Below are 21,654 nucleotides of genomic sequence, written 5' to 3' on the forward strand. Positions count from 1 at the left end.
CTCTGTCCCCTGAGAGATTGCAATCTAAGCTGCAGCAAGCACTAAAGGGTGCTTACCACATCTTAAAATGGCATACTGCGGGTTGCGCTGAAGTGTCTTGTGGTAATGTTTGCTTGTGCGTGCACAAACCACATGCTAAAACTTCTTTTTTTCATTTTTTGGTGGAGGGGTGTGTCTTGGGGGCGGAGAGTGAACATATTATACAAATTGGTTAGTGCATTGGCATTGCTGTGTGCTGATCGATTAGGGCAGGTTTATAGCATGAGTTACTACCACCTACAAAATAGGGACCGGTAGGGTCTCATGTGCTAATGGTAAAATGAATGTGTGGCCATTCATGGAAAAATCAGAAATTCGGGCCTTTTACCCCGTGGTAAACATGGTCTTTGCTCACAGGAAAGACCCGCATAAGGGTGCGCTATGGTCACTTTGTGCTGCAGCTTTGAAAAAAGGACAATGGACAAGGCCACAAGAAGTGCTAGTGGGATCTGAACATTCATATTCATTGCAGATATACTGAAAAGCTGAGGACTGAGTTTCTATAAGGAATTCATTTCATAAAATATATCAAATAAAATGATAAATTAATAAACTATAAAAATAAACATCAAAACAATGTGAAACAACCCATAAATCAAGCAATAAAAACAATTCATTATTACACTATTCAACTTTGATTAAAAACCTTATGAAAGAAATAAGCTGTTCAATTTTTATGAAAAGTCATTTCTATAGTACTAATATAGGGATCCATCATTTGTACCTTATTGTCCTGTGCTCAAAGATTGAAATCTTGACCCTCCCAAAATTGGAGCAGTTGGTCGTCTATCACTACCGATGCTCGTCTATTTGGTGCAAGGAGGAAGCACCACAGTACGGTGTCGTAAAAGTGGGTTGTATTCACATGTCATATATGAAAGTGCATGGACAGAAACATATTTTAAGACTGATGCTTAGTAACCAATCTGACTAGCTTTGAAGTTTTTCTGATAGTCTTGTCCTTTTTTTCCCACCAGTAGGCCCTGCCTTTATTCCTACTCGGCTGGTTGGCGGCAGCACTGCCTTTGAGGGAAGGATTGAAGTTTACTATGGTGGCGAGTGGGGCACAGTCTGTGATGACCAGTGGGACGATGCAGATGCAGAGGTGGTCTGCAGGCAGCTAGGCCTTGGGTGAGTATCTTTTCTAATGTCTCAGCCCCAAGACCTAAGATCAGGACAGGTAACAATAACATTTCTACATAAAGCAATGACTAGCAACCAATTGTGAGCAGCATGCTTCCCAGCCTGGAGCAGTCACTGGTGGAAAAAGGTGAAAATGAGGCAGGTTTCCTGGGGACATGATTTGGACACTGTGCAGAGTGCACATCTGATTTCAGAGTTCTGCCCTGCATCTTACTGAACAGTCATTTATTCCTCATTAAGTGGGTCATGTACTAATTGTACTAATGATTATTCCTATAGGAACTACAGCAGATAGAGTACAGTAACTGTTAGTAAATAACCCCTAAGGGCCTTATTTAGTAACCCAAAAAAACGATCTAGGTGTTGTTGTAGATAATACGCTGAAATCTTTTGCCCAATTTGTGACAGTGGCCAGGAAAGCAAACAGGATGCTAAGAATTATTAGGAAAGGGATGGTGAATAAGACCGAAAATACTATAATGCCTCTGTATCACTCCATGTTGCGACCTCACCTTGAGTATTGCTTTCAGTTCTGGTTGTCGTATCTCAAAAAAAGATATAGCGGAATTATAAAAGGTTCAAAGAAGAGCAACCAAAATAATAAAGGGGCTGGAACTCCTCTCATATGAGGAAAGGCTAAAGAGGTTAGGGCTGTTCAGCTTGGAAAAGAGATGAATGAGGGGAGATATGATTGAGATATACAAAATCCTGAGTGGTGTAGAACGAATAGAAGTAAATCGATTTTTTACTCGTTCCAAAAGTACAAAGACAAGGGGACTCGAGGTCTTGGATTATTCTTCTCCACCTGCAGAGGTTGCAATGGCTCCCTTGCATAACACACTCAGGGAAGTTCTTATGCGAAACTGGTTGTTCCCGCTTTCTAATCCAGTGGTTCCCAAGAAAACTGAGTCCCAATACAGAATCTATGGAGAGCCTGTAATTGTGAAGTCTCAATTGCCTCACGATTCCATGGTGGTGGATTCTGCTCTCAGAAGAGCCAAGAGTACTAGGGACTATGCCTCGGCACCCCTAGGCAGAGAGTCTAGGACCTTGGATTCTTTTGGGAGGAAAACGTATCAGGCCGCTATGCTCGCAGCCAAGATTCAAACATACCAGCTCTACACGAGTATTCACTTGCAGAACTCGGTAAGGCAACTGTCCAGTTTGGTTGAAGCACTTCCTCCGGAGCTCACCGAACCTTTTCACCAGGTGGTCAGGCAGCAGAAGGCGTGTCATAAATTCCTGGCCAGTGGTACTTATGACACTTTTGATGTAGCATCCCGAGTAGCTACTCAAGGTATAGTGATGCGCTTATGAAAGCTCCTTTTGAGCCACTGAATTCCTGCCATCTGAAGTACTTGACCTGGAAGGTCATTTTCTTGGTGGCTGTTACTTCAGCTTGTTGAGTCAGTGAGCTGCAAGCCCTGGTAGTGCATGCACCTTATATTAAGTTTCATCATAACAGAGTAGTCCTCTGCACTCACCCTAAGTTCTTGCCGAAGGTGGTGTTGGAGTTCCATCTGAACCAGTCAATTGTCTTGCCAGCATTTTTTCCTCGTCCTCATACGCGCTCTGGTGAAGACAAGTTGCACACCTTGGACTGTAATAGAGCATTGGCCTTTTACGTGGCGTGGACAAAGCCCTACAGACAGTCCGCCCAATTGTTTGTTTCTTTCAATCCCAACAGGAGAGGAGTCGCCATTGGAAAACGCACAATCTCCAATTGGCTAGCAGATTGCATTTCCTTCACTTATGCCCAGGCTGGGTTGACTCTAGAGGGCCATGTCATGGCTCATAATGTCAGAGCCATGGCTTCGTCCGTGGCTCACTTGAAGTCAGCTTCTATTGAAGAGATTTGCAAGGCTGCAACGTGGTCATCAATCCACACATTCACATCTCACTACTGCCTTCAGCAGGATACCCGACGCGACAGTTGGTTTGGGCAATCGGTGCTGCAGAATCTGTTCGGGATTTAGAATCCAACTCCACCCTCCTAGGCCCTGTTTTATTCTGTTCAGGCTGCACTCTGTTAGTTGTTCTTCGTAGGTCAATCCTTGTTATGTCCTCGCCGTTGCGAGGCCCAATTGACCCTTTTTGTTGTTTTGAGTGAGCCTGGGTGCTAAGGATACCCCATCAGTGAGAACAATCAGCCTGCTTGTCCTCGAAGAAAGCAGAAGATACATACCTGTAGCAGGTATTCTCCGAGGACAGCAGCAAACCCGCCCTCCTCCCCTTTGGAGTTGTTCTTATTCTCTGATTTGCTTTTTATTAAACTGAGGAGGGCACGATTTACCTTTGGTAAAACCATGTTGTCTCGGATCTTTCAACTTATTGTCTTCCAGGAAATTCACTATCCTTTCCTTCAGCATCGCGTCCATTACTTTTCCAATAACCGAAGTGAGGCTTACCGGCCTGTAGTTTCCAGCTTCTTCCCTATAACCACTTTCGTGAAGAGGGATCACATCCGACAGTCACCTCACATCTCTCAGTAATATAATGATTCAGCGTTTCCCTAGGATAGCGTCACCTTGTATCTCACAATAAGACACTGAACATTAGAACATAAGAGGAGCCATACTGGGTCAGCATAAAGGTCCTTGTAGCCTAGTATCCTGTTTCCAACAGTGGCCAATTCAGGTCACAAGTACCTGGCAGACTCCCAAAAAGTGGCAAGATTTCATGCTACTGATCCCAGGTATAAGCAGTGGCTTCCCCAAGTCTGTCTCAATAGCACACTATGGACTTTTCTTCCAGGAACTTGTACAAATCTTTTTAAAACCCAGCTACATTAACTGCTTTTATCAGTCTTGTCTTCTAGAACAAGATTTGAGCATTTAAAGTTTTTGGCTGTTAAAACTATGGGAAAAATGCAAATTTCAGTTTAAAACTGTGGGAAAAGGGTTGTACTCTATAGCAACTTTTCTTATTTTAAAATTCTAACTGTGTGTATCGATATCCTACAATTCCTCTTTTAAACCCTAATTTTTAAGCTGTGCTATCTGTCTTTGACATCAAAGACGGGTGGAGGTCCTGCTCCTTCTTGGTGGTGGTGGTGGTGGTGGTGGTGGGGGGGGGGGGGTTGGCGGCACCGGGGGGGGGGGCTAAAATGTGCCCCCTCACCTCGGGCTCTGGACCCCCCCCTCCTGCCGAAGTCTGGCTATGCCCCTGCTGTATACATTATGTGCAAGTACTTTCTCTGTCCCTAGAGAGCTCACAATTTACTAACCCTTCACACGCTAGTGGTATAATATCATTAAATCTCACGTGGACACCTACTTAATTGTGGGGACCAAACACGATTGCAGTGCCTCAGGAAGAGAGCAGGCAAAGAAGAGAAGTACAAAAATTTAGCACTCTGGGAAACTTCCCTCCTACACAGGTCCGAGACTCATTACAGTCCAAAATAAACACTGAAAGGAAAGGACACAAGGCTCAAATATTACAGGAAAAATAGAAAAGCTGTTTATAGATATATTGGCAGCAAATCAGAGACACTTATGCAGGATTACCCCAAATGATGGTAGAACCTTAAATGTATGTACCTGTCAAGCTACAGCAAAGTTAACACACACTAGCCGTAGTCCTAGAACTTATGGGACCCCTGACTGCCAAGGCACTTTGCAATGAGAGAAACAGTTCAACCTGACAGATGGCCACACTCTCTCCCACTTGTGGATGCCGGATGCAGAGGTGGTCAGGGAGCTGTTGAACTCCTTTCAAGAAGGCAGGCGTTCACCCTCTTAGGACGGAGGCAGCAGCAGACCCCCGGCTGGTCAGCAGATTGTAGCTTTGGCCACTTCTGTAACGAGCTCAGGTGGCTGTCACTTGAACTGACCTTGATAACAGCCAGCATCCTCTGATTAAGAGTCATCCTGACCAAGGACCAAATCTGTTGGGGCCCAAAAGTTCAGCTTTAGACGCTGTTACTGTTTTCCTCTTTACCGTGATCTCTCCAGCTTGATAAACAAAGTTGATATTTACAGTTAGTTTTGCCTCACATTAGCCTTGGTGTGTCTGTCAGCAGTGTGCTTGAGGCCTGTTCATGAGAACTGACACTGACCTAAGTCTGTTCCTTAAAAGTCAGGTTCACAATATAGTCTCACTCACACACACAAGGAGTGACACTGGCTGCACATACTGCAGTGGGACATGTTTATCCACTCCTACCCTGGCTGAGATAATATTTAACCACTTCTCTGACCTCATGTGCAACTTTCTTTAAATCAGTCACCTTACTTTCTAACTCTTCCTACTTTCTTACCTATCTATATGTTGTTTTACCCTTCACTATCAATTATAATGTTCTAGTACATATTGTGTTGACATTGTAAACAGGGGCGTATCTGCGTGGGGCCTCAGGGGCCTGGGCCCCCGCAGATTTTGCCCTGGACCCCCCTACCGCCATCAACCCTCCCCCGCTGCCGTTCTTACTTTTGCTGGCGGGGGACCCCAAACCCCCGCCAGCCGCCCCGCGGTGTTTGAAATTCATCTTCGGCCTCCGTGGCCGTGCTGCTGTGATAGGCGCTGTTGAAATCCACTTCGGAGTCTGACGTCGTTGTACGTTGTACGTGCTGCGACGTCAGACTCCGAAGTGGATTTCAACAGCGCCTATCACAGCAGCACGGCCACGGAGGCCGAAGATGAATTTCAAACACCGCGGGGTGGCTGGCGGGGGTTTGGGGTCCCCCGCCGGCTGAAGAAGAAGTTTTTACGGCAGCGGCAGGTGGAAGCAGACCTCGGCTGGCGGGGGTTGGGGTCCCCCGCCAGCAAAAGTAAGAACGGCAGCGGGGGAGGGTTGGCGGCGGGAGGGGGGTGGAGAGAGTCATTGGTGGCGGTGGGGGCTCGGCGGCGGCGGGGGGGGGGGGGGGCTAAAATGTTCCCTCTGGCTCTGGCCCCCCCTACCGCCGGAGTCCAGATACGCCCCTGATTGTAAATAGTATACTATGCCATACTTTGTATTGTTAGTTGAATATATTTACTGCTGTAATTGCCTATTGCTCATGTTTGATCTATTCTTACTGTACACCGCCTTGAGTGAATTCCTTCAAAAAGGCAGTAAATAAATCCTAATAATTAAATAAATAACTAAGGATAGTGCCTGTTCTGTCCTCACACCCTTCTGTGCAACAGATAGGTCCATGATCAACCCAAGCTTTGACTGGAGTAGTTCAATGATTGACAATCTGAGAAATGTTGACGCCTCTCTTTCTGTCTTTTGGATAGGGGTGTGGCTAAGGCATGGAGTCGAGCCACCTTTGGAGAGGGCTCCGGCTCAGTCTTACTGGATGAAGTTCAGTGCACAGGGAATGAGCTGTCCATCGAACAGTGTGCAAAGAGTGCCTGGGGCGACCACAACTGTGCCCACCACGAAGATGCTGGCGTATCCTGCACACCTCTCACAGGTACCCTGACACTGGCGTATCTTACACACCTCTCAGGTATCCTGACATTAGCACAGCATCACGAGTAGCCTGACATTGGCATATCCTGTCCACTTTTCACATGTACCCTGACACCAGTGTATCCTATATAACTCTCATAGGAATCCTGACACCGACGTATCCTACCCTCCTCTCTCAGATATCTTAACACTGGTGTATCCTAGACAAATCTCACAGGTATCCTCACACTGGCATATCCTGCACAGTTATCACAGTAATCCTGACACTGATGTATCCACAAAGATCAACAAATGTGAACATACACCACTCCGCCACATATATTCAGAACTGTTTTATAATATCTGCTTGCAGTGGCGTTCCTAGGGGGGCTGACACCCGGGGCGGATCGCCGATGCGCCCCCCCCCCCCCGGGTGTAGCACCCCCCCTGGATGCAGCGCGGACCCCTCCCCTGGCGAAAGGACACCCTCCACGAAGGAACACCCCCCCGGGTGCACGCCGCTGGGGGGGGGGGGGGGGGGGGGCCGCGCGCGCCTGTCCTCCGTTGTTCCATGCTTTTTCTCTGCCCCGGAACAGGAAGTAACCTGTTCCGGGGCAGAGAAGAAGCATGGAACAACGGAGGACAGGTGCGCGTGGCACCCCCCCAGCGGCGTGCACCCGGGGCGGACCACATCTACCGCCCCCCCCCCTAGGAACGCCACTGTCTGCTTCTTATATTACTATCATGTTTTACCATTATCATGTTACCAAAGATTCTTCTGTTACACTAAATGTCTGTTTTCTATTTAATTTCCACTACCCATGACGTATTGTAAGCCACATTGAGCCTGCAAAGAGGTGGGAAAATGTGGGATAAAAATGCAATAAATAAATAAATAAATCCTACACACCTCTTGTGGGCACTCTCCAGACATGCTCTGGTGCTGGAAGTCATGCTCCTCCTTTTAATAGAAATATTAACTTGGAATTTCAAGTTCTCATCCGTTATTAATTTTGCACTGATTTTAATAAGGGATCGATACAGCACCTTTCTGTTCAGCTTGTTAGCTTATATCATCTGATGACATGTTTTTTGCAGATTAAAGAGAACAGGTTCATGTTGAGTGAAATTCTTAAATGTAAAGTGTCACCTACAACTCGTTTGTTGGCCAGTAGTTCTGTGTCTTTAAGTCATTTAGCTTGCTGTCTTCATTTCTTTCACTTTCCCCTGTTCAATGAAGAGTTGGGGTTGAGCCATGGATATGACTCTGTCTCCTGTGTTGGTCCTCAGATGGTGTGGTGAGGTTATCCAGTGGGAGCAGCAGCCACATGGGACGCCTGGAGGTGTATCACCGAGGACAGTGGGGCACTGTGTGTGACGATGGCTGGACTGAACTCAATACATTGGTCGTTTGCCGGCAGCTTGGATTTAAGTAAGATTTATTTATTTGTAGCCTTTGTATCCCACATTTTCCCACCGATTTGCAGGCTCAATGTGGCTTACATTTGCCGTAATGGCGATTGCCATTTCCGGGTAACAGAATTACAGTTAGTGTTGCGTTAAGGTGCATACATACATGGTAACATACATGGAATATATGGATCTGCTGTAAACACTGTTAATGGAAGACAAATGGGGTGGTCTCTCAGAAACAAAAGGAGGTAAAACCACTGTCAATTATTTTGTGCAGACTTTATTAAAAGTTAGGAAGACTAAAACATCCAACATGGCCACGTTTCACTCAAATGGCTGTTCCAGGAGTAACAAAACAAGTGGGTGAAATATTGCTAAGATCGGTTAATAAATAAAATAAAGCAGTCCTCCTGACCAAAACTGCCAGAAAACATAGTAACATAGTAAATGACGGCAGATAAAGACCTGTACAGTCCATCTGGTCTTCCCAACAATCCATCCAGTCTTCTCAACAAGATAAACTCATTTTACATGGTATGTGATACTTTATACCCGAGTTTGATTTATCCTTGCCATTCTCAGGGCACAGACCGTAGAAGTCTGCCCAGCACTGTTCTGAAGCTAACGTCGAAGCCCTTTAAAATTTACACTCAAGCCCATCCCTATCTATTCAGTCACGATCAGGGCAGAGACCGTAGAAGTCTGCCTTCACTGGTTTTGCTTCTCATTTATCGCTTAAGATTCCGTAGATCTATTCCTTCTAAACAGGATTCCTTTGTGTTTCGCCCACCTATGTTTGAATTCCATTGCCGTTTTCATCTCCACCACCAGGGCATTCCACGCATCTACCACCCTTTCCGTGAAAAAATACTTCCTGATATTACTCCAGAATCTGCCCCCATCAACCTCAATTCATGTCCTCTAGTTCTACCGCCTTCCCGTCTCCGGAAAAAGTTTGTTTGCGGGTTAATGCCTTTCAAATATTTGAATGTCTGTATCATGTCACCCCTGTTTCTCTTTTCCTCCAAGGTATACATGTTCAGGTCAGCAAGTCTGTCCTCGTATGGTTTGCAACGCAAATCCCATACCATTTTTGTAGCTTTTCTTTGCATTGCTTCCAGTCTTTTTACATCTTTAGCAAGATATGGCCTCCAAAACTGAACACAGTACTCCAAGGGGGGTCTCACCAATGACTTGTAGAGGGGCATCAACGCCTCCTTTCTTCTGCTGGTTACGCCCCTCTCTACGCAGCCTAGCATCCTTCTGGCCATGGCCATTGCCTTGTCACATTGTTTCTCCATCTTTAGATCCTCGGACACCAACACTCCAAGGTCTCTCTCTTGAGTTGAGCTTACTGATATCTCCCCTCCTATGCGGTTTCTCTCCTTTGTGATTCTGCACCCCAAGTGCATCACTCTACACTTCTTGGCATTACATTTTAGCTCCATATACAATTAACACCAGTATATTATGTTATCAACTTAATCCAACATTTTGTAATTTAAATTTATATTTTAAATATGCAGTGCTCAGTATATATTGATGTGCCAGACTACCATTTATCACGGTACCAGCATATAGCAAACAACAACCCTGTACTATCATAGCACTGGACCTACCTAACCTTCCAGACTGGCTGTTTAGATTTTGCTTAATTCACAGTATAGTCAAGCAAAATCAGTGCTTTAAAAACCATAATGGATATTTTCTTTGTTGTTCCCAACGTAAAGCCACGTTTCATCTTGGCGGCATCTTCAGGAGAACATACTTATAACAAAACTTGTCAAAGTATAAATTGCAGGGAGGAGCTTGTTGTGGAGTTGCCTCCCGCATCCCAGCATCCTGTTTGCTTTTTTGACCAACGCCGCACACTGGGCAGCTGATTTCAGCTCATTGTTCACAATGACACCTAGGCCTTTTTCTCAAGTGCTGACCTCCAAGGTAGACCCTAGCATCAGATAACTATCATTTGGATTATTCTTCCCAATGTGCATCACCTTGCATTTGTCCACATTAAATTTCGTCTGCCATTTGGGTGCCCAGTCTTCAAGTTTCGTAAGGTCTTCCTGCAATTTTTCACAATCCACATGTGTTTAGACAACTTTGAATAGTTTTGTATCATCTGCAAATTTAATCACCTCACTTATCGTTCCAATTTCCAGATCAGGGCCGTGCCAACATGGTAAGCGAGGTAAGCATGGCAGGAGGGCGCCATCCTCTGGGGGGCGCCCCGCCGCACCATGCTTACCTCGCCCTCTTCTCCCCAGATCCTTTTCCTTTTTTTTTTTGTTTAAATTTACCTCTGTCCGGCGGCGTAGCGTCAGTGAGAAGGAGGCAGCGCTCCCCCGCCCCGACGTGTCTACTAGTCTTCCCTTCGCTCTATGTCCCACCTTCTTCTGACGTCATTTCCTTGACGTCAAAAGAAGGTGGAACACTGAGCGAAGGGAAGACTAGTAGAGATGTCTGGAGCGCCGTCTCCTTCACTGACGCTGCGCCTTCGTTCGCTGCCGGAGGTAAATTTAAAAGGGATCTTGTTGGGGGGGGGGGGGAGAAGAGGGCGAGCAGTTGGGACATGGGAGAGGGTGAGGTAAGCATGGCGCGGCGGGGCACCCCCCAGAGGACGGCGCCCTCCTGCCGTGCTTACCTCGCTTACCGTGTTGGCACGGCCCTGCACATTAGTTTTAAATGTACTACTTTGTAGCTTCTTTGTATGCCCCCTAATCCTAGTGTTTTTGGAAGGAGTAAACAAACGATTCACGTCTACCCTTTCCACTCCACTCATTATTTTATAGACCTCTATCATATCTCACCTCAGCTATGTTTTCTGCAAGTTGAGGAGCCCTACCTGCTTTAGCCTTTCCTCATAGGGAAGTCGTCTCATCCCCTTTATCATTTTTGTCACCGTTCTCTGTACCTTTTCTAATTGCACTATATCTTTTTTGAGATGCGGTGACCAGAATTGAACATAATATACGAGGTGTGGTCGCACAATGAAGTGATACAAAGGCATTATAACGTCCTCATTTTTGTTTTACATTCCTTTCCTAATAGTACCTAACATTCTATTTGCTTTCTTAGCCGCTGCCTTACACTGAGCAGAGGGTTTCAACGTATCATCAACGATGACGCCTAGATACCTTTCTTGGTCAGTGAGTCCTAATGTGGAACCTTGCATTACATAACTATAAATTGGGTTCCTCTTTCCCACATGCATCATTTTGCACTTGCTCACATTAAACGTCACCTCCCATTTAGATGCCCAATCTCCCAGTTTCGTAAGGTTCTCTTGTAATTTTTCACAATCCTCTTGCGTTTCAACAACCTTGAAAAACTTTGTTGTCAGCAAAATTAATTACCTCACTAGTTAATCCTGCCAGAATTCTGCTCGATTGTGGAGCGCAGAATTCAGCATTTCTCCAGAGAATCTGCAGAAGCTTACCCCCGCCGTCCCGCCCAAATCTCTGCACACTGCCGCCCGATATACCTGTGCATTCCCTGATGGTCTAGTGGCCTCTTCAGGGGGCAGGAAAGAACCCCTCTCTTTTCTGCCCCTCAGCTGCAGTTCCTTTCTGGTGCCGTGCTTTTTCAAAATGGCCACTCGGCCATTTTGAAAAAGCACAGTATCAGCAAGAGAGCAGTTTCAGCAGGGCAGGAAAGAGTGGGGTTTTTTCTTCCACTGAAGAGGTACTCCCACTGCAGCTCCTACTCCTCCTACCTCAGGTGAGTATGGGGGTGTTTGGAGGGAGGGAGTGGCTGTAAAAAAAAAGAGGGGGCATTCTGTGGGTGGCTGTTAATAAAATAGGGATGCTGTGGGAGGGAGGGGCTGCAACAATGGGAGATGCTGTGGGTAGGAGAGATGGGGCTGGAAAAAAATTTGAAAATTTTGTGTGCAGAATTTGCAAACTTTTTGAGCAGAATTTTCAAATTTTTTGGCACAGAATTCCGGTGGGAGTAGGCAAGACCTACCTTGGCTGAATCCATGCTTGTCTACGTCTTCTGTAATTTTATTCCTTATAATAGTTGCCACTTTTTTGCCCAGCACTGACTTCAGGCTTACCAGTCTGTGATTTCCCTGGTCATCCCTTGAACCCTTTTTAAAAATTGGCGTCACATTGGCCACCCTGCACTGCAGGTATTATGGCCATTCTGAACAACACAGCAAGCAGATCAGGGGAGTAGCCTGGTGGTTAGTGCAATAAGACTGTAAACAAAGGGACACAAGGTTTAAGTCCAAGAAATTTTTCTGAGCCTTCCAGAAACAGAAAAATACCTGCGGTACCTAAATATATAATCCAACTTCAAGCCTGAAGGCTATTGTAGAGGTGTAAGTTCAGGTACAGCAGGTAATTTTCAGGTCCTGGAGGGATCACATTTCCAAGAAAAAGAGTTATAGCATGGTTTGAACTTGTGTCCCTTGGTTTACACATCCACCGCACTAATCTCTGTTCTGCAAGTCCCTGACACCTTCAAGCATGCTGTAGTCACACCACTTCTCAAAAAACCTTCACTTGACCCCACCTGTCCCTCCAACTACCGCCCCATCTCTCTTCTACCCTTCCTCTCCAAATTACTTGAACGCGCTGTCCACAGCCGCTGCCTCGATTTCCTCTCCTCTCAGGCCGTCCTCGATCCGCTTCAATCCGGCTTTCGCCCACTACACTCGACAGAAACAGCACTCTCTAAAGTCTGCAATGACCTATTCCTTGCCAAATCCAAAGGTCACTATTCCATCCTCATCCTCCTCGACCTATCGGCCGCCTTTGACACCGTTAATCATAATTTACTTCTTGACACACTGTCCTCATTCGGGTTCCAGGGCTCCGTCCTCTCCTGGTTCTCTTCGTATCTTTCCCAACGCACCTTCAGAGTATATTCTAATGGCTCTTCTTCCACCCCCATCCCGCTCTCTGTTGGGGTTCCTCAAGGTTCTGTCCTTGGACCGCTTCTTTTCTCGATCTACACCTCTTCCCTGGGCTCGCTGATCTCATCACATGGTTTCCAGTACCATCTCTATGCTGATGACACCCAGCTTTATCTGTCCACTCCCGACATCACAGTCGAAACCCAGGCCAAAGTTTCGGCCTGCCTCTCTGACATCGCTGCCTGGATGTCCAACCGGCATCTGAAACTGAACATGGCAAAGACCGAGCTCCTTGTCTTTCCACCCAAACCCTCTTCTCCTCTTCCCCCACTTTCCGTCTCTGTTGACAACGCCCTCATCCTCCCCGTCTCTTCAGCCCGCAATCTCGGAGTCATCTTCGACTCCTCCCTCTCCTTCTCTGCCCATATCCAGCAGACAGCTAAAACCTGTCGCTTCTTCCTCTTTAATATTATCAAAATTCGCCCATTCCTCTCTGAACAGACCACCCGAACCCTCGTCCACTCGCTCGTTACCTCTCGTCTTGACTATTGCAACCTTCTTCTCACTGGCCTCCCGCTTAGCCATCTATCCCCCCTTCAATCTGTTCAAAATTCCGCTGCACGTCTTATCTACCGCGTGAATCGATACTCTCATATCACCCCTCTCCTCAAGTCGCTTCACTGGCTCCCGATCCACTACCGTATACAGTTCAAGCTTCTCCTATTGACCTTCAAGTGCACTCAATCTGCAGCCCCCCTTTACCTCTCTACCCTCCTCTCCCCGTATGTTCCCACCCGTAACCTCCGCTCTCAGGACAAATCACTACTATCTGTACCCTTCTCTACCACCGCTAACTCCAGACTCCGCCCCTTCTACCTCGCATCACCTTATGCCTGGAACAGACTTCCCGAGCCCATACGCCATGCGCCCTCCCTGCCCATCTTCAAGTCCTTACTCAAAGCCCATCTCTTCTCCCTTGCTTTTGGCGCCTAACCACCTTCCCCATTCATGTCACCTCCACTGACTACATAGTTTATAACCTTTAGATTGTAAGCTACCTACATTGACTACCTAAGTTGTAAGTTACCTACACTGACTACATAGTTTGTAACCTTTAGATTGTAAGCTCTCTTGAGCAGGGACTGTCCTTCCCCATGCTAAACTTGTACAGCGCTGCGTAACCCTAGCAGCGCTATAGAAATGCTAAGTAGTAGTAGTAGTAGTTGCAAGGATAACTGTGTGGCCATATGGGGACGAAAAATGATAAAGGGGATGGGACGACTTCCCTATGAGGAAAGGCTAAAGCGCCTAGGGCTCTTCAGCTTGGAGAAAAGGCGGCTGAGGGGAGACATGATAGAGGTCTATAAAATAATGAGTGGAGTTGAACGGGTAGATGTGAAGCGTCTGTTCACGCTTTCCAAAAATACTAGGACTAGGGGGCATGCGATGAAGCTACAATGTAGTAAATCTAAAACGAATCGGAGAAAATATTCTTCACTCAATGTGTAATTAAACTCTGGAATTCGTTGCCAGAGAATGTGATAAAGGCAGTTAGCTTAGCAGAGTTTTAAAAAGGTTTGGCCGGCTTCCTAAAGGAGAAGTCCATAGACCGTTATTAAATGGACTTGGGGAAAATCCACTATTTCTGGGATAAGCAGGACTTAGAGACTTTTTTTTTTAATGTCCCTCCACGTTACTATGTTACTTCATAGCCAGCATAATTTTGGGAACTAATTCCATTTACAGTGTTCATTTTGCAGGATTGCAGACACTCTCTCTTTCATCTTACTCTACTGTTTCATAGGAAGAGGAAGACATTTTCTGTGCAGCTTCGGAATTCTGAACATGTTCTTGTCCATCCAGGTATGGGAACAGGTTACTGGACGACTTCCCTGAGGGAAGCCCAGGCCCCATTTGGCTGGATGAAGTCAGGTGCTCAGGCCAGGAGTCCTCTATCTTGCAGTGCTCCAAACGAGACTGGGGCAAGCATGACTGCAGCCACCAGGAGGACGTGAGGCTCACCTGCCACCCAGATAACGCTGTCTACAGGATCTCGCTAGGTATGTTCCATAAATATGCCAGGCTCTGGGGTTTGCGGAGCAGAAAGTCTCCAAGTGCTAATGTGGGGATTCAAAGTTATCATTTTATACAAATATTCAGTTACCTTGTGCTGCTTGCAGTGGGAGATTTCCCTCAGAAAAAATGGCCAGATGGGTTTGAATTAAAGTATTAAGAGGCAGTATTGACATAAGTTTTGTTTGGGGAAGCCATCGGAGAGCACTGTCCACCCCCCCCCCCCCCCCCCAAATGTTGTAGAGGTGATATTACAGAATTGTTCCCCTTCCTCCATGCTAATATGACTTCCTTACCCCCTTGCCCCCCTACAAAGAAAGCAATCTACACTGATGAGTCATGAGAGCCTATTGTATAAAGACCCCGACACGCATAGCTTGTCTTTAGAAAATAAGCCCTAAGTCCATTTTCAAGGTGCCCTTTTTTAGAGTCTACTCAGTCTTCTTGACATTTTGGACTTATCAGACTTTGTATCTTACGCTAAATGGCTGCCAGAAGACGCATTGAAGGCGCGCTAGTTACTTGGAGGTGCTCAAGAAACAGGTTCCCCTGACGCAGCCATTTAGTGGCGAAACAGGGCTTCCCTGTCGGGAATTGAAGAGAGTGCAGGAATGGATTAAGAAACTGCATGGATACGTGGAAGAAGGCTACGTTTGTTTCACCGTCCAAAGATAAGTAACGGTTTTTCGTTACATTGTATTTAGCAACTAAAAGGCGTGTCCTTTAAAAAGAGGAGTGTCCGGTTTCACTGAGGTCTTTTTTTCTCCACCATCTTTCATAATTGGGAGTCTATACTCACCCTTGAACACTTTTGTCATTGTAGAATCTTTAAAAATTGTGGTGATTATATTCTACATATTCCATAATTTAGGGTAATTAAAATCACCCATTATTATAGGGCTGCCAAATTTACCAGCTTTCCTAATCTCTGTAAACATTTCTTCACCTGTCTATTCGTTCTGTCCTGGTGGATGGTAGTACAGCCCTACTAGTATACTCCTTCCCTTCACACATAGAATTTCTATCCGTAATGGTTCCATGCTGCTACCTCTGTCATGTAGAATATTTATTTTGCTTGACTCAGTTTCCCCTTTAACATATAGCGCAAACCCCCCCCCCTTGCATTTTGATCCCCTCTATTATTGCGATATAATTTGTATCTTGTCACACGGTGCCTCATTGATTGTCCTTCTTCCACCTAGTCTGTGAGATGCCTATTATATCTACCTCATCATTTAGTGCCATATACTTTAACTCTCCCATCTTATCTTCTGTTCATTTCCAAATCTTTTCTCCTCACTCCCTCCACAGCTAAGGATCCTGTGTGCTTATCCCAAGCTTTACCCTTCACTCCACTTCAGCTGAAGATCCGCTGTGCTTATCCCGGGCTTTACCCCTTACTCCCTCACAGCTAAGGATCCTCTGGCCGTATCCCAGGCTTTACCTCTCACTCCCTTGTAGCTGAGGATCCTCCCTGCTTATGTAAAGCTTTACCCATCTCTCCTGCATAACTAAGGATCCTTTGTGCTGATCCCAGACTTTATCCCTCACCCCCCTACAGCTAAAAATCCTCTGTGCTTATCTTAGCCTTTACCTTCTCCCCTCACAGCTATTGATTCTCTTTGTTCATCCTATGCTGTCTTGAAGTGTTATCACTGTTTTTATGTCCATTACCTCCACATCGAACAGTCCTGGCCAACTACTTGCCAGACAATGCGTCCACCTAGGGAGGCACAATTGGAGGGATGACACTAGCTTTGCATTCAACATCTCTAAACGGGAATGAGCGCAACTGACATGGGTCATTTTTTACCCTCGTGGTTCAAGGTCTGCCTGGAGGGGGGGCACGACATGGCATATCTTGAGCATGAGTGTATGCTCAAGGCCTCATGCTGTCCACGCCTCATCATAGAGGCTGACCGCTGCATCATTGCCACGTTCCAAATTATGTTGTCTTGTAGGGTGATAGGAAGACGAGAGGCTGAACTCTTGGAGGGTTATATTGAAGGGGAGAAGCTGAAACCAGGAAGAGGTAGGGCAGGAGAGAAGCTGGACATCCCTGGAAGGAGTTAGGAAAGAGAAGATGGTGGTCACCAGAAGCACTGTTCACTGCAAGGGCTGCTTGGGCAGAATTTATACAATTGGTATACAGATTTAATTCCTTAAGCCTCCTCTCAAATGGCCTTAGGGGCAGACCCTGCTCGTTTTATATAGTAACGTAGTGGATGACCGTAAAAGTTTCCCCGGCACTGGACATAACTCCCCAAGTACTAAAGTTGCAGAAACACACTCCAGCCCATCCCAATGTGTCTAGCCGTAATCGGAGCACAGATCCTAGAAGTCTGACCTTATTTCCCAATTACTGGAGTTACTGTTTAAACACCACTAAGTTTTGTTTTGTCTCTTTCCAAATAGGAATCTGTTGCATTTATCCCACACATTTTTGAATCCTGTTACTGTTTTCATCTCCACCAACCCCCACAGCCTTTCATGAAAAACTACTTCCTGACAATATCCTAAGTTGATCCCCCCCCCCCCTTTCTGTACACTGTCTGCAGTCTGTCTATATCATTTTGGTGCTCTCCAGAACTGGACATGGTAATCTAGGTGACTGCTTCTACCCAATGCTCCCTAGCAGTGCACTGGCTTGACCACAACCTTAACATATTGTCTCACCACCTTGAAATCTCAGTACTGCTAAGGTCTCTGACTCCGACTAAGGCACTTGAGTCCTTGCAGTTTTAAAATGTGCATCGCCATGCTTTGTGACCCACAGATAACGTAGGTCCATTATGGCACTGACCTCTCATATGCAGTACGTTCCTAATATCAGGGACTTTTGCCAGTAGGTATGTATATTTGAAGTAGAATGGAGAAATAGCTCGGTGTCCAGTGCCTATGTGATTATAGTTACAAAAACTCTTCAGCCTCCTGGCCTGATCTACTTCTATCCTGAAATAAATGCTAATTTAGCTAGAAGGAAGGAGTGGGTGTTGTGGCACTCTGGCGTACTGGAAAGTCTCTGTTACAGTGGTATTAAACTGACCTCTGAGCTTGAAACTTTATTCCACCCTACAGAATAAAAAAAACAACTCAAAATGCTACAGATGTTAGGTTCCCACTCACACTGTTCTGGGTCCGCCACAAATGATTAATTTGCCAGTGATTATGGGGGACTTTGACAGCTGTGGTTAGCTTCCTTGAATTCTGGCCTGTGTCTGGTGTCTGACATAGGCCAGACGCAAGTCATCTTTGTAACCTGAACCCCATCACCTCCCCAAAACTCTTTCCAGTCATGCTGCAAGATTATGTTTCCCTTGGGCTCATCAGACTCAGAATGTCGGGCTGTAGGATCCATATGAGAGTGATATAAACATTCAGAACGGAGAATGTATTTAGTCTATTGCTAACAATCTGGGTCTTTGTGTATGGTAAACATAAGGACACAAAGCACCTGCCTGCCCTGAAATTATTGTTTTCGTAGTAATTGGAAAGAAGAGTGGTTTCAAAATTAAATGATGTGACTGGGAATTAGATTGGCTTCTGGGGTCATGTACAGACCTCAGACAAATCACGTGCATTGAGTTGTAAGAACATAAGAGTAGCCATACTGGGTCAGACCAGTGGTCCATCTACTCACTATCTTGCTTCCAACAGTGGCCAATCCAGGCCACAAGTACCTGGCAGAAACCCAAATAGTGGCAACATTCCATGCTACCAATCTCAGAGCAAGAAATGGCATCACCCATGTCCATCCTCCTCCAGAAATTTGTCCAAACCTTTTTTGAACCCAGATACGCTAACCGCTATTACCACATCCTCCGGCAAAGACTTCCAGAGTTTCACTATTCGTTGAGTGAAAAAATATTTCTTCCTATTTGTTTTAAAAGTATTTCCATGTAACTTCCTTGAGTGTCCCCTAGTCTTTGTACTTTTGGAACGAGTAAAAAATTGATTCACTTCTCCTCGTTTTACACTCTCAGCATTTTGTAGACCTCAATCATATCTCCTCTCATCCGTCTCTTTTCCAAGCTGAAGAGCCCTAACCTCTTTAGCCTTTCCTCATACGAGAGGAGTTCCATCCCCTTAATCACTTTTGTTGCTTCTTTTCTAATTCCACGATACCTTTTTTTAAATACAGCGACCAGAGCTGACTGCAATACCCTAGGTGAGGTCGCTCCATGGAGCGATAAAGAGGCATTATCATGCTCTCAGTCTTATTTACCATCCCTTTCCTAATAATTCCTAGTTTTCTGTTTGCTTTTTTTTACTGCCGCCACACACTGGGCGGAAGATTTCAGTGTATTATCTACAACAACACCTAAATCTTTTTCTTGGGTGCTACCCCCAAAGTGGACCCTAGCATCAGGTAACTACGATTTGGATTGTTCTTCCCAATGTGCATCACTTTGCTTTTGTGCACATTAAATTTCATCTGCCATTTGGATGGCCAGTCTTTCAGTTTCCTAAGGTCTTCTTGCAACTTTTCACAGTCCGTATGTGTTTTAACAACTTTGAATAGTTTTGAGTCAAATGCAAATTTAATCACCTCCCGTGTCGTTCTGATTTCCAGATCATTTATAAATATGTTAAATAGCACCAGTCCCAGTACAGATCCCTGCGGCACTCTACTATTCAACCTCCTCCATTGAGAGAAATGGCCATTTAAACCTACCTTCTGTTTTCTGTCCAATAACTAATTCCTAAGCCTACCCTATGACTTTTTAATTTTTTTCAGGAGTTTCTTATGAGAAACTTTGTCAAAAGCTTTTGAAAAATCTAGATACGCTACATCACCATTATTCACATGAAGCAAATTGGTGAGACAGGACTTCTCTTGGCTGAAATCATGCTGACTCTGTCCCATTAAACTTTGTTTATCTACGTGTTCCATAATTTTATTCTTTATAATAGTTTCCACTACTTTACCCAGCATTGAAGTCAGGCTTACCAGTCTGTAATTTTCCAGATCACCCCTGGAACCCCTTTTAAAAAATTGGCATTACATTGGCCACCCTCCAATCTTCAGGTACTATGGATGATTTTAATGACAGGTTACAGATTACTAACCTCAGATCAACAATTTTATGTTTGAGTTCTTTCAGTACTCTTGAATGCATGCCATCCGGTCCAAGTGATTTACTACTCTTTAATTTGTTATATTGCTACAGTGTGTCTTCCAGGTTCACCAAGATTTCTTTCAGTTCCTCTGCATCATCACCCTAGAAAACCATCTCCAGTCACTATATATATGAAATGAATGCGACAGTTGGGTTCTGAGGCTCCTTTCCCTTTGTGTTAATTTTGAGTTATAAGAAATTGTCAGTTTTAAGAAGAGTGATTGTAGATACATCATGACAGCCTCTTGTTTCCTCTTTGAATTGGTTTGGTTGTACAGGTAGATCTCTTACATCTTCTTCCGTAAAGTTCGAAGCAATGAATTAATTCAGTCTCTCTGTTGTGGTCTTGTCCTGTCTGAGTGCTCCTTTTGTTCCTTCATGATTTAATGGTTCCACGGATTCCCTAGCAGATTTTCTGCTTCTGAGTACCTGAAAAAGTTTGCTTCATGACCTTGGATGGGTCAGTCTTTCTCCATTTCCAGTTCAAATTCTGCTTGACTTTCTAAGAAAGATTGAATGCTTGAGTGCCTCAGTACAAAACAATGAAGCTAACGATTCACAATGAGAGTTAGATACTAATATATACAAAGAGAAACAAGATTTCAGGATAATCAGATCTGATGATCATGAGGTAGCGAGCAAATGCAATACGATGGTGGCCGAAGCTAAAGAAATGCCGTAGGAAAGGTATAACCAGTACAGCGAAGGAGTTGACTACTGCAGCTTACTCCTCACCGGCCTCCCACTTAGCCATCTATCCCCCTTCAATCCATTCAGAACGCTGCCGCACGTCTTATATTCCGCCAGAACCGATTTACTCATATCACCCCTCTCCTCAAGTCACTTCACTGGCTTCCGATCAGATACCGCATACAATTCAAGCTTCTCCTCCTTACCTACAAATGCACCCGGTCTGCGGCTCCTCACTACCTCTCTACCCTCATCTCCCCCTATGTTCCCGCCCGTAACCTCCGCTCACAGGACAAATCCCTCCTTTCAGTTCCCTTCTCCACCACTGCCAACTCCAGGCTCCGCTCATTCTGCCTTGCCTCACCCTATGCCTGGAACAATCTTCCTCAACCCCTACGCCAAGCCCCCTCCCTACCCATCTTCAAATCTCTGCTTAAAACTCACCTCTTCAATGCTGCCTTCAGCACCTAACCTTTCGAGAAATATAGTATGCCCTATCATATTGTCTCTACACTTGTCTTTTAGATTGTTCACTTGTCTCTAGATTGTACACCTGTCTTTTAGATTGTACACTTGTCTTTAGATTGTAAGCTCCTTGAGCAGGGACTGTCCTTCCATGTTAAATTGTACAGCGCTGCGTAACCCTAGTAGCACTTTAGAAATGTTAAGTAGTAGTAGTAGAAGGAGGTGGCAACAGATGGTGCATGTGAGTGGTGGAGACAGAAACAGTGACACAGTTAAGACGTTGCCATCAGAACATGATATCACTAGGTACAGAGGAGTGAAGTGGAAAACAAATGGAACAGGGATTAGATTGGGCAGATTAGGTGGGTGTTATGGTCCTTATTTTCAACATTTTAGTAGCGTTATACATGTTGTCCCATTCTCAGCTCTTCTTCTGACTCTGTGTGATTCTGGGTAAGTCACTGTATTTC

General features: G+C 45.3%; 1 protein-coding gene across 1 annotated transcript in view; it reads left to right on the forward strand.

The window, feature by feature from the left end:
* Positions 1-21,654, forward strand: part of PRSS12 (serine protease 12) — an 80,970-nt gene that overhangs the window by 17,339 nt on the left and 41,977 nt on the right. Inside the window, exons 2-5 of the mRNA XM_030192722.1 lie at positions 1,020-1,170; positions 6,406-6,584; positions 7,853-7,994; positions 14,700-14,896. Coding sequence (XP_030048582.1) covers positions 1,020-1,170; positions 6,406-6,584; positions 7,853-7,994; positions 14,700-14,896 — 669 coding nt within the window. The remainder of the gene's footprint in view (positions 1-1,019; positions 1,171-6,405; positions 6,585-7,852; positions 7,995-14,699; positions 14,897-21,654) is intronic.

Source organism: Microcaecilia unicolor, chromosome 2 (assembly GCF_901765095.1).
Source record: "Microcaecilia unicolor chromosome 2, aMicUni1.1, whole genome shotgun sequence".
In the NCBI taxonomy this organism is placed as follows: Eukaryota; Metazoa; Chordata; class Amphibia; order Gymnophiona; family Siphonopidae; genus Microcaecilia; species Microcaecilia unicolor.